The 15660-nt window shown below is 60.5% G+C and overlaps 1 protein-coding gene across 1 annotated transcript; it reads right to left on the reverse strand.

The window, feature by feature from the left end:
• Positions 1-60: 60 nt before the first annotated feature.
• MYBPC3 (myosin binding protein C3) lies at positions 61-15584 on the reverse strand. The gene is made up of 32 exons (XM_082747991.1): positions 15491-15584; positions 14191-14457; positions 13527-13646; positions 13355-13447; positions 13118-13266; positions 12225-12342; positions 12055-12103; positions 11865-11894; positions 11654-11707; positions 10571-10734; positions 10209-10341; positions 9687-9811; positions 9488-9593; positions 9189-9355; positions 8712-8877; positions 7897-8003; positions 7776-7805; positions 6524-6663; positions 6213-6293; positions 5150-5309; positions 4717-4821; positions 4440-4628; positions 3494-3628; positions 3189-3356; positions 2425-2513; positions 2093-2288; positions 1870-2009; positions 1498-1657; positions 1246-1382; positions 773-959; positions 508-541; positions 61-364 (listed from the first exon to the last, which is right to left on the reverse strand). The coding sequence occupies exons 1-31, from the start codon at positions 15513-15515 to the stop codon at positions 531-533; spliced, it is 3801 nt and encodes a 1266-aa protein (XP_082604117.1). The 5' UTR covers positions 15516-15584; the 3' UTR covers positions 61-364; positions 508-530.
• Between the last annotated feature and the right edge of the window lie 76 nt (positions 15585-15660).

Raw genomic sequence — 15660 nt, forward strand, 5'->3', positions numbered from 1 at the left:
GGTCAAGTGTATTTCCCTGTGCTTTTTGTGAAAACCAACACTTCGGACAAGAGCCAGCTGTGACTGCACTCATCTTTTATTGTCCTTATCCACCGAGAAGATGTGGCAGGCCAGAAAGGCCTGTCCCCAACCACCATTTCCTGAGCCCACCAACTTTTTTCCAAAGACCTGAGAACTTCCGGGGGGAGCTCAGGCGGTTCGGTCTGTGCAGAGCACCCCCTGCTCATCTTCCTGGCGCCGCCCCAGTGACGCTCTCCCAGCCCAGCCCCGGATACACACTCGTGCACACACAGCCAACAGTGGGAAGGCGGCTTGGGCAGCGTCCTTCCAGGCTCCCGGGACACCGGCCGGCATCCCTTGGCGCCTGCAAGACAGGTTCCCTTATGAATGTGCTGGACTGAGCCCTGTGAGAGGCGCTTCCATTTCCCGATGGCTGTCCCCAAACCAAGGGCCAGGGCTTGGCCTCTGACTCGGGCCGGGGCATTGGGGTGACTTGGGAGTACGTACCTGGCCTCTGGGGAGCCAGTCGGTCACTGAGGCACTGCAGGGGAGAAGGAGGCCGTGCCACATGAGTGTTTCCCCTCCCAGTACCTTCTATGTTCCCCCAGCCTCCCAAGGGAGCAGCTGTGGCAGCAGAAGCCAGTGCCCATGTTGGACGCAATGGGGTCACTGCTCTTTCCGCCAGAGCAGCTGCAGGGGCCAGGCCAGCAGAGTCCCAGCTGGTTCCCTGCCTGCTCCGCCACCCTGCGCCCTAGTCCCGCAGGCTCCTCACCTCGTACTTCTAGGCGGCACTCACACTGTGCCTCGCCTTGTAAGTTGGTGGCCCTACAGACATAGATGCCCCCATCGAAGGGGCAGGGCTTTCTAATCTCCAGCGTCAACACTCCCTGCTTGCTGAACATGCGGAAGCGGGCGTCCTCCCCCAGATCCAGGCCATTCTTGAACCAGGAAATCCTGGGCTATAATCAGGTCAAGGGAGGAAGGCAGACCATCTCAGGTTGACGGGAGGCCTGGAGAGAACCTGTTTCTATTCTACGGGCTCCCACTAGGGTCCACATGATGCCCAAGCAGGGAATGACCAGGGAGCCAATGGAGACTGCCAAGGCCCTCTTCAGGGAGAGGAGCCTCGCTGTGAGCCCCCGTGAGACAGAATGCAGGGAAAGGTTGGGGCGAGGACCAGTGGAGGTTGGAGCCTCTGAACCCTGCCTCCTGAGTCTGCCTGGCTCAGGGCCCCAAGCTCTCTACCTTGGGGCTACCCCGGACGGCACAGCAGAGGATAGCGTTGTAGCCGGCGATGACTGAGCGGTTCACCAGGGGGCGGGTGAAGCTCGGGGCCTCAGAGAAGTCCAGGGCCTTATAGTTGGGTGGCTCATATGTGATGCCTGTTGGTGATAGGACTTTGTACCAAGAGTGTCACGCCACACTAGGCCCCCCTCCCTGCTCCCACCCCTCCCCCTGGCCCGGATCCTCCTAGGGGTGAGAGTAAAGGTACAGCACCTGGTTTGGGGATAAAGACAGGCTCCTTAGTGGTGGCGGCTTTGTCACTGGGTCCCACCATATTATGGCTGAAGACCCGGAAGTAGTAGCCGTTGCCAATGATGAGCTCTGAAACCACGCAGTGAGTGCGGCGGTAATGTTCCAAGACAGTGAACCATTCCTGGGGGTGTGGAGGAAAGGGAGGCTCTCGGGGGCCTGGCCCTACTACCCGTCAGGGGCCTCTTTTGGGGGCCCCTGGTGTCTGCACCCCACCTGTGGCGGGAACCAGGTCAAACAGGGAGGATGAGCAGCAGACCCTTTCTAAGATCAGGGGAAGGAGTCTGAGTGGCCCTAGGGAGGGTCTATATGGGGCGCCCAGAACCCCAGGCTCACCATGGTCTTCTTGTCGGCTTTCTGTACTGTGTAACCCCAGATCTCTGTGTTGCCATCATCCTGGGGTGGTTTCCACTCCAAAGCCACGTTGAAACCCCACGCTTCCACGACCCGAATGTCCTGGGGAGGGCTTGGCTTGTCTGCAGGAGACAGTCCAGCTGGAAGGTGCCATCTGCTGGGGGGGCTCCCCCCACCCCAGAGGAAGGGGCCCAGCGCCACGCACCAACAATCTGCAGGACCAGCGTGGCCTTGTCCTCCATGTTCTCGATTCGCAGCGTCACCTGGTAGGTTCCAGAGTGGGCACGGCAGGCAGCCCGGATGAACAGGATGGTGTCTGTGGCGCTGTTGCGGATGCTGACCTCCTCACCTGCCAGGGGCTGCCCCTCTTTGGTCCAGGTCACCTGAGGCCGGGGCTTGCCCTGTGGGGAGGGACAGCTCACCCCCGAGCCTGGCACGACTGGGTGACATTTCAGGATCTGGTCAGCCCCGAGACACGTCTCCCCGCTAGGCATAGATGACACACGGCGGGAGCACAGGGAGGGTGGCCGGCCCTACCTGGAAAGGAATGAGGAGATTCACAGGCTCCCCAACCTTCCTCTGGATGGTCTGGCGCAGGTGCCTGGGCAACTGGAGCCGTGGCCGCTCTGTGGGTACCGAGTGGGTGGCTCAGCAAGGGGAAAGCCCCGCCCCAGGAGCGCCACAGCTCCTCCCTTCACGGAGGCGGGGCCAGGAGGCTGCTGAGGTGGCCCTGCCCCTAGCTCCCCAAGCCTAGCCCCAGAGAGTCTACAAAATCCCTGCTTCCACCGTGGCCTCACCACACCCTATAAGAGGCAGGGATCGGAGAGGGTGAGCTAGTGGTTCAGGGTCACACAGCTAGCAAGTCACAGGCCAGAATGCAAACGCAGGATCTTGGCCTCTACCCTATCCCCCAGGCTGTTTGCACCCCAGGCTGCTGCCACTTTCCAATCTTTACGTGATTGAGCCGTTGCTGGGAATAGAGGAATGAGAAGTGGATCCCAGAGGAGTTAATCTGATACCGAGTCAGGGGCACAGGGACAATACCCGTTGAACTGAGAGGCTCATTCAACAGAGCTCAAGGACAATGGTGTGGTGGCCTACATGTTCCTGTCCCAGAACCCTTGCCAGAAAACCGCAGGGAGCCCTCTCCGAATATTTGCCCTGGGCCTGGGACATGAAGAAAGGCTCTCCTGTCCCCTCCTCCCGGCAGGGGCTCTCCGGATGTGCCCCCCCTTCCGCCAACCCCAAGGGCCAGGCCGTCCGTGGCAGGTCTGTCCCGTGACTGCACAGGGGCCACTCACGCAGTATCTCCTGCACCGTCACGGCCTCCTTGGTGGCCACAGGCGCTCCGGGCCCGGCCATGTTGTGGGCGCGCACACGGAAGAGCAGCCGCGCGCCGGTGGGCAGGTCCTTCACCAGCATCGAGGTGCGCTCCGTCAGCCCCTGCAGGGCGGCCGTCCACTCCGAGCCTGGTCGGGGAGCAGCGTCGTCGGCGTCCGCGGCCCCCGCACCCCCGCTCCCGCCCCACCCCAGGCTGTCTGGGACCCAGTGCGGGGGCGGTGGGCCTGGAGGCTGGGCCAGGGGCGGTGCGGCCCGGGGCACTCACAGCCCTCGCGGCAGTACTCCACGCTGTAGCCGTCCAGGCCGCCCGCTCCCACGCGCTCCGGCGGCCGCCACTTGAGGGAGACGGTGGTGTCCGACACGTCCTCCACCGCCAGGTGGGTGGGCTCGCTCGGGGGGCCTAGGCACAGGGGGAGTCCGAGAGGGGCCCCACTGGGCCTGCACCACCAGGAAGACCGAAGGGCCGTGATCCAGCCCCCCAAGTGACCACTGGTCCCACGGGGGCGCTCCCTCCACCCCGTGCTGTCTGGGTTCCAAGCCCTGCCAGAAAGAGCTCTGCTCCGGGAAAAGACCTGTCTCTGCACAGGCTTAAAGACATAAGCAGAGGCAGCGGGCGCAAGAGAGCTGTAAATCGGAAAAGATACCCCAGAGAAGGAACATGCTTACAAGGAGCCACTTCCTTAGACAATGGAGGAAATGCTACAAATTGTAGCATTTCGGGAAAAACTGGGAATTTCCTGGCACTGTGAGGTTAGATGAGTCCACTAAGAGTTAAGCAAACTGGAAGTCAGTCCCTAAAGGGAAAGGCCTGCAGCTTGCTTCCCCATAGGCATCACCCTCCCTCCCTGGTTGAAGGGAGCAAGGAAGAGGGGTCCACTGAAATTTATTGAGCACCTCTTGTATGCCATCCTAACAGCAGTTCCATGAAGTAGATATTGTCATCATTCCCATTTTATAGATGTGGAAAGTGAGGCCTGAGTGACACCAGCAGTCAAAGTGGTGTGAGTCTCGGCTCCACCCCTACCTACCAGCTAGGTGACCTTGAGCAAGTCATTTAACTGTTGGGAACCCCACTTTCTCCATCTGTGAAACGAAGATGCTTAGCCCCAACTGAGGCTTAAAGGGGACCCTGATGTGGTCTCGTATGGTGGCCGCCCACAGAGCAGCCTGACCAGGGAGGGCGTGGGCCATGCCAGGCCAGGCAGCCTCACCAATCGGCATGAAGGGCTGGGAGGCTGGGCTGGGCCTGGACATGCCGATGGCATTGACCGCGTAGACTCTCATCTCATACACGACGCCCTCGATCATGCGCCGGGCCTCGTGGCTGAGCTCTCGCAGCAGGTCAAAGTTCAGCCGCATCCACCGGTAGCTCTTCTTCTTCTTGCGCTCCAGGATGTAGCCTGAGGAGGGCCAGGCAGGAGCTCTGGTCTGGAGCCTGGACACCCCCGCAACCTGGCCCTCGGCTCTAGCCCTATGCCCTCCACTCACCCAGGATGGGCTGGCCTCCGTCGTAGGCAGGGGGCTCCCACTGCACCGTGCAGGAGTCCTCACCCACGTTGCTGATCTTGGGGGCCGCAGGGGCGTCTGGCACATCTGGGGGGGGGGGTGGACCCACATCAGCCCTTCCCCAGTCCTAGGGCCAGCGCTGCTAGTTCCCTCACCACCCCAACCAACAGCTAGTGCCTGCCTCCTCTGCCCCATGGACATTTCTAGAATGCAGCTCTGATCATGTCACCAGCCTGTGATTGATGCTTTATGGTTCCCCACTGCCCATGTCCACCCTGTGTCCTAATCCCAGTCCTCTCAACAGAGCTGAGAGCACGCCCTATGATGTTTGTCAAAGGCGTAACTGAGTGATAGATGGGTCCTCCCTGCTTGCCCCTCTGTCTTCCCCTCTTGGCCCTGGGCCAGCCAGCCTCACCGATGACCTTGACTGTGAGATTGACCTGGTCCTCGCCCACAGGGTTCTTCACCGTGACAGTGTAAACACCCTCGTCTTCCTTCTCTGCCCCCTCGACAGTGAAGATGCTGCGGTCCTTGGTGGTCTCCACGCGGACCCGGCCCTCGGTCTCACACAGCAGCTGTGCGGGGAGGGGAACTTGGGGAAAAGGGCCCCAGTCGGACCCCGCAGGCTTTGACAGCGTCTGCAATGGCTCGAGGTGGGAACAGAGCTCAGAGCAGGGTGCGGGGAGCAAATGCGGCCTGAGCGGAAACCACTCATGTGAGCGCCTAGTCCAAAAACCTCGATGTGGGGCCCGCGGGGGGCAAAGCACTGGGGCGAGGCTCTTGGGCTCTAGCTCCAGCTTTGCCGTGGAACTTCAGGTGATCACTGGGACGCCTGGGTGGCTCAGTTGGTTAAGCAGCTGCCTTCGGCTCAGGTCATGATCCCAGCGTCCTGGGATCGAGTCCCACATCTGGCTCCTTGCTTGGCAGGGAGCCTGCTTCTCCCTCTGACTCTGCCTTCCACTCTGTCAGCCTATGCTCGCTCTCACTCACTCTCTCTCTGACAAATAAATAAATAAAATCTTAAAAAAAAAAAAAAGGAACTTCAGGTGATCACCTATTCTCTCTGTGCCTCGGTTTTATTATCTGCTGAATGGGAATAACGTGACCTTACAGAGCTGAGGGTCCTGAAAGAACTCAGGTAGGTGGAGGAGCTGACTATGTTGGAAAAGCCGGCCTGAGTGGTGCCCAGGCAGCTAGTCTTACAGGGAAACCCACTCCCTGGTCGGGAAGAAGGACAAAATGAAGGTCAGCCCTGAAGGCGGGAGCCAGGGAACACCCCAGGCAGGAGGGTGCCCCAGCAATGTTAAGGGGACTTGTGCCTGATTGCAGCATGAGGGTCCCCCAGAGACCATGCCCGGGCAGGAGCACAGCTGGCCAGATGTGGTGCCTTCACGGAGACCTCACTGAAGGGTGGAAACCGTGTGGGCAGAAAACGACAGAAGGTCAACAAGCCTGAGCCCACCATCAGCCGCACTCACCTTCTTGTCAAACACCCACTCGTCACTGGCACCAGCATCCCCTGTGGCGTCAGCGGCTGGCCCTGCCGGGACCTTGTTTTTCTGGGAACAGAGCAGGAGGGAAGCGGTGGGGCTGACCTGGCCTGGAGGGACTCCCTGCCCAGCAGCCCTTCTGTCTCCCCTTGCCCACCCCCATTCTGCTGCCCACCTCGCCCACCTCCCTCCAGGGACCAGCTAGCTGTAGGCCCTGCCTATGTGGGTGGGGAACAGACGCCAACATCCTTTGGTCCCACGCACCCATTTGGCAGCTGGGGAAGTACAGGAGGGAGTACCTGTGGGATGCTCTTCTGCCAAATCACGGTGGGAGCCGGGTCCCCGGAGATAGGGACATCCAGGCGTAGCTTGTTCCCAGCCACAACCACAATGGTGTCTGGCTTGCGGCCCGGGCAGTCCAGGTGGATCTTGGGAGGTTCTGGGGGAGGGGATGATGGTGTAGGTCAGAGAAAGCCCCCTGAAAGTGGGGGATCCTGGAAGGAGCATGTGTCCCTAGTTGTTGATTCTCAGTCACTCTGAGGTATAATTTACACACAACAAAATGCCATCATTTGAGCATACATCTCGATGGGTTTTGACCAATGTGTACACCTGAGCCTCAGTCAAGATGTAGAACGTTTCCACCCCCCCTCCCCAGGAAGTTCCCGGGAAGGTCTGTAACCTCAGGTCGCCTGCTGTAACATTTCTTACACTGTGTTCAGGGGGAACACCAACGTCCCGCCAGAAGAAAGAAAAAAGATGTTTCCGCGGCCAAATCAAGTAGGAAACCCGGAATAGACAAAGCTAAGCACATTTCTTTACCACGGGACTTTCTAGAGCCTTTGACATGCTGGCACACCTTCTAAATCAGCAAGAGGCTGAGTAAGGGTTCAGTGTTTCCCAAACTTACTTCACCAGGGAATCCTGTTAAGATGGAGTCACCTAGTCCGTGAACTTAATTTGGAAAGCACCGGCCTCGAGCATGCCTCAGCCTCGGACTGTTCTGACATTAGGATTCTAAATGCCTGATGGGTGTTTAATCTACAAGCGGGAGGGGTATGTCTAAAAGCAGAAAAGATTTGGAGCATCTGGGCGCTCAGCGCCCTAAGCATGTGACTCTTGCTTTTGGCTCAGGTCATGATGTCATGGTGGAGATGGAGCTCTGAGTCGGGCTCCAGACATAGAGCCTGCTTGAGATTCTCTCTCCCCCTCTCCCTCTGCCCCTTCACCCTCTAAAATATAATAATAATAATAAAATAAAGGTAGAAAGACTTAATAATGAAGTCTCACATCTTTTTTTCTCCTTTCCCGCCCCCATGGAGGAGGCCCTTTCAGGATTCCCACTTTATTATTATTTTTTTTTTTTTAGGATTCCCACTTTAGAGATGAGGAAACTGAGGTTTCTAGAGATTATAACTGGCCCATGGTTATGAGTGGTAGGGCTGGGCTGGGTCTTGGGGTCCTCACTCCAGGTTCCTCACTCTTCCCTCTGTCTGGGACGGGAGGGGGACATGTGTGGAGGTGGCCCAGGGAAGAGGTCCCGACACTCACCTTGCCTGGGCACGAAGTCGATCTTGACCTCTGTGAGAGAAAGAAGAGCAAGTGGCACAGGGCAGGAAGCGAAGGCAGAGCCCAGCCACAGGGCCCCCACCCCGGCCAGGTGCCAGCTCACCCATGAAATGGAGCTTGGCCGACAGGTTGCAGGCAAAGCCCTCGGGCACAAAGCTGTAGTCAGCCTCGTCCGCAGGTGTGACGTCATCAATGGTCAGTTTGTGGACCCTGCCGAGAAGTGGGGGCTCAGGGGACCCCCCAGGCCACCCATCCCCCAGCAGCCTCACCATAGTCAGGGCTCCAAGGGCCCCTGGCCCACCCCTGGCTCAGTGGTGGTCTGGCATTTTAAATGCTTTATTTCTCTATTTTTGACTTTCTAGTCCCTCACGTGTTTTCAGAGGTGGACAATATACAAGTGCCCCTTGGCTGGGCCCTTGCAGACTGAGCAGGGGCTGGTCTCACTAATCTCTGTGAACTTGGGCCCAGCACGGGCCAACCCAGATGCTCGAGGCATGAGTAAGAGAGTGGGAGAGAGTGAGGGCCCCTGGCCAGGGCTGGCGTCCAGGTGGCCTCCTGCCCTGCCCTGGTCATGAGCTGGGGGCCGGAGGCCGGGGCGCTCCCAGCCTGTCTCTCTCACCACTTCCCTGTCTGTCCGTTGCCTCGGCAAGACCCCCTTCGGTATGCTTCTGTCTCTCTGTCTCTTTACCGCAGTCTCTGTCCTGGGTCTGCGTGTCTGCCATTCTGTCCTTCTGTCTCTCTGTTTCTAGCTCTCTCTGTGTCTCTGTTTTTCCCTGTCTCTCCATGTGTCTCTCTCTCAGTCACTGTCTCTGTCTGCTCTTCTCTCTGTCCGTCTCGGTTTCTCCCTGTCTCTCGGTCTCTGTCTCAGTGTCCCCCCCATTTTCCCCCTCCGCGATGGGGCTGAGCCCCCACACTCACCGCCCGATGTGGGACACCTTGATGCGGCTGTCGGGGACCAGCTCCTTCCCGTTCTTCAGCCACACGCCCCGCACGTTCTCGTCAGACACCTCACACTTAAACACTGCCTGGTCCTTTGCGCCCACTGTCAGGTCCGCGATGCTCTGGTACACCTCTAGCTTTTTCTCTGGGGGGCAGGGCAGAGCTGTGAGCTGCGGGCGGTGGGCGTGGGCGTGAATCCCCGCGGCGATCACGCGGATATGGGGGAACACACATGGGCAGGCTTGGGTGTGATGCGAGCGTGCCTCCGGGCGTACAGTGCCCGCGGGGAGTCTCGGGGGGTGGGGGGACGCTAACCAGGCCCACGGGACCCTCCAGAGGAGAATGGTGAGGCTCCGTGTGTGCCGGGTGACTGCCCAAGGTCACAAGGGCCATCATCCTGGGTTTGCCCAGGTCCCGTCTGCAGCTGGGGCGGGCACTGGGGCTGAGCGGCCTCACCCTGCACGATGAGCTCGGCCAGCGCCTGGCCCCCGCTGGTGCGCAGCGTGTAGTGCCCGGCGTCCTCCAGCGTCGCCTCATTGATGATCAGGTGGTGTCTCCGGCCGTCCTTCTTGAACCGGTATTTGAAGGTCTCCTCCCGGGTCAGCTCCACCCCATCCTTCAGCCTGGCCGGTGGGTGGGCAGGAAGCGCTGTGGCCTCCTCCAGGGAGGCCCCCAGTGTGCCCCCCCACCGGCCCTGCCCATGCCCCCACTGACCCAGACCCCGTCCTGGGACACAAGTGACCTTTGGCACTCACCATTTGACCTGGGCCCCCTCCTCGGACACTTCGCACTCAAACTCCACCCGCTGTCCCACCATCACCAGCTGGTCTTCCAGGGGCCGAGTGATCAGCACAGGGGGCTCTGTCCCATGGGGAGAACATGACAGTCTGTCCTCTGCAGCCCCGCCCCCCCCATCCCGGCTGCAGGTTCCCAGGGTCCTGGGTGCAGGCCCACCTTTGACAAAGAGCTCGGTGCTGCACTTTTCCCCGCCCACTACGCACTGGTAGGCTGCGTCGTCCGCCAGCGAGCACTGGCTGATGGTCAGCGTGCGCTTGGCCCCCATAGACTCGAAGATGTACCTGGGCCCAGGGCCGCGGGGGATGGAGGTTCAGCCACACTCACCCCCTGGGCCCTGGGTGCCCCATCCAACCCCCTGTTGGGGTCCCGTGCCCCCACCCCAAGCCTTCCCTCCAGGAGCCGGCCTTACTTGCTGTGGAGCAGAAGGGGTCACGGGAGCATCCCGGGGAGCGGAAGTCAGACGAAGGGGAAAAAAAAAAAGGGAAAAAAAGAGAAGAACAGAGATCGGAAACAGAAAGATGGGAAGTTAGAGCCAGAAAGAAGGACATGGGGAGAGACAGAGCAGGAACCAGCAGAGATAGAGAACACAGGCAGCGAGAGGCAGGGAGAGCAGGCTGGGAGCCTCCAGGGTCCCCGAGCTCCTGCACCTGCCCCCACCCCCACCCCCACCCACCGCACCTGCCGCTCATCTGGATCTCTTGTCCATTCTTCAGCCACTTGACCTCGGCGTCGGGGTCGGCCAGCTCCACGGTCAGCCGGATCTTGTGGCCCTTGCTCACCTGGTAGGCGGGCTCCAGCTTCTTCTGAAAGGCTGAGCACCACCGCCACTGTCCCCACTGCTCCGCCGCCCTGCACCCCCGAAGGCTCACACCCACCTTGGGGGCCGGTGGCTGTGCCAGAGAGCTATGTCCTCCCACCACCCCCTCCTACCTCCCCTGTGCTCTCCGCTGTGGTCTCTTGCTAAGCTGGGCTCTCCCCCACCCCAGCCTGCCCGGTGTGTGCCGCTCAGCCTCGCCTCTGCGCCGCAGGGGCGGGCTCACCTGTGCTCTTCTTCTCATCCCGCTTCATGCCCTTCAGCCTCTTGAGCATGCCCCGCAGGTCAGTGACCCCGTGCTGGAAGGCGATGCGCTCATACTCCGACGGGGGCGCCTGCCGCAGGATCTCCCACACGTCTTCCTCAGCTGGGGCCTCCAGCCTTGAGTCCCTGCATCCCAGTCCCGCCAAGAGGCCTCAAGGGATACCCGGGGAGGGGGGGGGCACCCCACCCTCCCCTGGGGCCCAACCAAGGAGCCCTATCGGCCCCAGGCTGTCTGCCCCTTCCCCTCTGGTGGTGCCACTTGAGCTGGCATTGGACTTGAGTCCAATGTGGGGGCGTCCCTGAGGAAGACGGGTGACAGGGGTGCAGGCATCATCAGGCACTCACCTCCGGAAACTGCTGCTCCAGGCAGGGCAGAAAAGCAGGGGACAGTTAGAGGCGTGGCCACCTGCCCGCAGGGACCTGGGGCCCTAGCCTCCTCCCTCCCTGCCACACCCTGTCCCTCCATTTACACTGCCCCGAACACGTGGCCTTGCTTGTTCCTCCTGAGCTCTGACAGGCGGGTGTCAGGAGAACCCGAGGTGCAGAGACGCCCTGGTCAGTGGGGCTCCTCACCAGGTCCGTGTGGGTCCCAGCCCTGGCTCTCACCGGAGCCTGACAAAGTCCCACCAGCCCCCTGCCGCCCGAAGCGCCCACCCGCGGAGCTTACTCTCTGGGCCGCAGCAGCACCAGCCATAACGCAGGGTCCGGGAGAGAGAGAGGGAGAGGACACGCAGTCAGCTGGGGGAGCTGGGGGAGCCGTTCCCAGCTTCTCTGGGTCCCCCGGAGCCTACTGAGCCGAGCTATCATAGACTCAAGTTGTCGGGGGCTGTGGGTGACCCCGTGAGGATGTGAGTTCATGGGGTACAATGTCCACAGAGCCCTCTGCTCTTCCCAACACCAGGACGGTCCCGTCCGACTGACAAGGAGACCAGCTCAGGGCCGCAACAGCTGGAAAACCGCATGGCTGGGGTTTGAACCGGGGCCTCGCTGGGGTTTGAACCGGGGCCTCGCTGTCTGCCCTAGGCCCTGCTGCCCAGGGGCTCACCTCTTCTTCAGCAGTGAGCTGAAGTCCAGAGTTCCAGCGTCCTCGTGGCTGTCACTGTGGAGAGGGACACCCAGTAAGGCTGCAGTGGAGCCAACTGGAATGGGCTTGGGGATGGTGGGGGTGGGGGGAGGTACTGAGGGAGGAAGGGGCACTGGCTGGATGGGAGCTCCCGGGTCTGTGTCCTGGACAAGTAGGGGCTGGGACAGGGTACCTGATCCGCCGACCACTTCCTGCCAGGCTCCTGTGGGGGTTAGAACAAGTTCCTCACTGCCCAGGGGAGCTTGCTGTCCCCCATGCCTATCAACTTCATCCTCCCCCACATCTCTCCCAGCCCTGACCCCGAGGGGCCTCAGACCCCAGCGCTGGCCTCCCCTGGGCCCTGAGGAGAGGGAACCACTTACGTGCGACGGAAGGCCGATCGGAGGTCCAGTTCTCCAGGACCAACGGCCTCTGGGGGCAGAGAGGGAGGTGAGTCCAGGAAGGGGCTTCAGGGGAGCAGGCATGGGGGCAGACATGGGGAACAGGACCCATGGGGACCCTGATCCCAGGACAGATGCCAGGCTCCCCTCACCATGGACAGTGAGATTGAAGTTGCAGCTGTCAAATTTGTCCTTGGTGGACACCTCACAGCGGTAGCCGCCTGCAAAGGTAGCCTGGGCATCTGTAATGTGCAGCTCAAACAGGTAGACCTGTGGAAGTGAGTTGTCAGGGGAGACCAGGGAGGCCCTTCACTCCTGAAGGAGGCATGGCCACCAACGTTCTCAGCCCCCAGGGTTTAGTTAACCCAGAGGGTTTTGTGTAAATAGGAAACCCCTTTTCAAGACATGACTGCCATCTGCTGGCACAGGGTGATGATAAAATATAAATCTGTGATGCCTACAAGGCAAATGACATTCACTTAAGATAAGGCACTTTTGTGCAGTGCACAATCCACACAACTGAACATGTTGGCCCTGGCCCTGCCAGAAGCCCACTTGCCTGGGCCAAGACTGTGGAAGAGTGGGAGAAGGAGCAGAAGCAGGGAGTCAAAGCACAAGTTCAAGGCATGGCTCTGAGTGACCTCAGACCAGCAAAAACAACCTCTCAAGCTCTGGTATCTTCTTATATATAATGAAGGGCCGCTTGGGCTCTGACACACATCTATCATTGGCTTTTCATCCTCACTGGCTGATGCTCCCCCCCAGCCTTCTAGAGCTCCTTGCCCCCTAGCTTTATACACCCCCCTGACATGATCATGCCCTGTGAGTCCCCCAGGTCCCACAGGTCCCCTGGGCCTCCTCGTTCTCCCCATGTACCCCCGGCCCTCCAACCTACTTCCCAGCCTCCCCAGGTTTCTTCTTGGCATGTCCCGTGTGCCCTCAGTGTCAGGGTGAGCCCCAGCACCGCCTGTGTCTCTGGGGCCTCCCAGCGGCTCCCTGCCCTCTTTCCGCCCCGTGCCTCCAGCCCCGTGCCCCGCAGGCCCACCTTGCTGGCGCGGTCGTAGCTACTGTGAAGCTGCAGGTGCTGACCCGCTTTGCTGCTCAGGTCCACCCACTTGCCTTTGAACCACTTCACCGTGGGCGGCTTCAGGAGGCTGGCTCCGGCCACACGTGCCGAGAAGGTGATGCTGCCACCTACACAGAGGGGTGACAGGCTGGGCTGGGGGGATGCCCTGCTGTCCCCTTCCCCAGCCCACCCCCGGGTGCCTCAGCCCACACTCACCTGCGGTCACCTCGCCATCCTGTGGCCTCATCACAAAGAGGCCGATGGGATCATCAGGGGCACCGGAGGCATCAGGGACCGCTGAGCTTGACCCTGTGGGTGGAGGCCTTTGAGATCTGTGTTGGGACACCCCATCCAACGGCCCTGGCCTCCCCTGCACTGCCCCTCTCACCTTCGGGACTCGGGGAGCCTCCTCTCTCCTCAGTGCCTGAGGCCAGGGCTTCTCCGGGGGCCCCAGGAGCCTCAGCAGGGGCAGGAGCAGGAGCAGGGCTCGGTGCAGGCGCTGCTTTCTCTGGAAGGGGCAGGAGCAGCGGTCGTGGGGCCACCTCTCACCAGAGAGCCCTCCCCCTGTCCCTGGTCCCCCTCCATCTCTGCGGGCTGACGGAATCAACAGTATGCGTCTTGCCTTCTCTTCCCCCCTTGCAGGCCCTGCGCCCACGTCCTGGCCGGTCTGCCCCAGCAGCTCTGAGCTCCGTCCCTCCTCTCCATCCCCAGGCGGGGCTGGGGCTCCCTCCACACCCCCAGCAACCAGGGCTTCCCCTCCGGCACACACAGCCGCCAAGTCCCCATCTGTGAGTGGGTGTCCTGAGGACATTGTGCCTTCGTCATCCCCAAATGGCCCCTACTTCCACCAAGGCTGGAACAGGCCAAGGAGCCACATGGGAGCCTTCAGAGGGGTCTTGCTACAGAAAAGAGGAGGAGGGCATTCCTGGCAGACAGCACAGCCAAAGCAAAGGCAAGAAAGTGAAAAGCACTTCCTGCACGCTGGGCCATGGGGAGGTGGCAGGGCTGCCACCAGATGCTGAAACCTCATGGAAGGTTGGCCAGGGTCTTACCTGCCTCTTTGACCTTGAGGTCAAACTTGACCTTGGACGAGCCGGCGATGACTGCATAGGACCCCTGGTCGGCAGGGCCCACGTCCCGCACAGTCAGAGTGTGCCTCGTGCCCTCGGCGGTCAGGCTGTACTTGTCGCTGGCGCTGATGTCACTGCCCCCTCGCTGCCAGCGCACCTTTACTCCTGACCGCTCTGTCTCGGCCTCGAACACGGCAGGGTTTCCGGTGGCCACCTCTGCTGACCTCGGCTTCTTGCTGAAGGCTGAGACTGAGACAAGCCCATGGAGGCTGCAGGAGCCCCTGACTGTCCCATGCACCCCGCCCCTGCAGCCTCTCCTCCTAACTACGGTGATAAACACTTTAATCTATCACCTCATTGAATGGTCCCACGGTTCTGTGAAGTAGATGCCATTATTATGCCCATTTCTCAGATGAGGACACTGAGGCTCAAAGAGGTTAAGTGACTTATCTAAGATCACACAGCCAGGTCGCAGGAGAGCCAGAGCTGTGCTCCTAGCCTCCACACAAGAATTCTACTAGATGTGTCTCTGGATACCCCACACTCCCTGCCAAGGGGGGCATGGGGGAGCCCAGCCCCCTCTCTCCCCTACAATCCAGGGCCCTTAGCACGAGGCAGGTACTCTGCCTACTTGAATGTGGCTAAATTTGTTTTCCAAGGGCCTCAGGCTGAGAATCAGCAACTGAGATAAAGCTGGCCTGGGAGGGGCTGGGGGCCTGGATCCCTGCCCTGCGTGACCTTGTAAGAGCACAGGCCAGGACCCGGTCCCTGGGCTATGACTTCTCTGCCCTTGGCCCAGGATGGCCTTGGTCCTGGGGCCTCTTAACCGTCCTCTCCCAGAACAGACGGGCTGCATCACCTCAATGTGGGAGTCCCGCCTGGTGTGGGGGCCGCAGGGGTGCAGGCTCGTAAAGCAGAGAGTCGAACCAGCCCAACGCTTCCTTGTACAGAGAGGGAAACTGAGGCCGGGAGAGGTCACGGCCCTGCTCAAGAGCATTCAGCGAGATGAGCTCCAATCTAGACTGAACTTGGGCTCTTGCCTGTGGCAGCCTTTTCCCAAAAGGCAAGCCCGGGCTTAATCTTGCTAATCTTGGTGACAGGGATAGGGTCCTCTGGTGTGCCCTCACTCTATCAGAAGGATGGAAAAGAGAAACTAAGAGACAGGAAATGACCTGGAAGACAGCCCCCACTCTCGGGAACTCACTCTGAAGCCTGCGTCCCAATTGTAGCTGTCCCAGCCCTCCTGCCCCACACCCGGGCCCGACCCCAAGCCTGGAGCTACCTGGCTTCTTCCCTGGCTCAGGCATCTTGAGAGAGGTCACACCAGGAACGGAGCAGACACAGGCCACCCGAAGAGGATCTGAGCAGGACCGTCCCCCCACACTATATAAAGGGCCCTCCCCCTCCCCAGAATTTCTTATCTGCCTCCTGCCCGGCCACCTGCTAAATATA

The sequence above is a fragment of the Mustela nivalis genome (genome assembly GCF_964662115.1).
Source record: "Mustela nivalis genome assembly, chromosome: 9".
NCBI classification, from domain to species: Eukaryota; Metazoa; Chordata; class Mammalia; order Carnivora; family Mustelidae; genus Mustela; species Mustela nivalis.

Coding starts and splice junctions, on each gene's coding strand:
- MYBPC3 (XM_082747991.1), bottom strand. CDS start 15,515: ATGCCTGAGCCAGGGAAGAAGCCAG. Junction 6,664..7,775: donor CGACTTCGTGCCCAGGCAAG/GTGAGTGTCGGG, acceptor CCCCTCCCCCAG/AACCTCCCAAGATCCACCTG. Junction 2,289..2,424: donor ATCTCCTCATTCCTTTCCAG/GTAGGGCCGGCC, acceptor CCCTCCCCACAG/GGCAAGCCCCGGCCTCAGGT.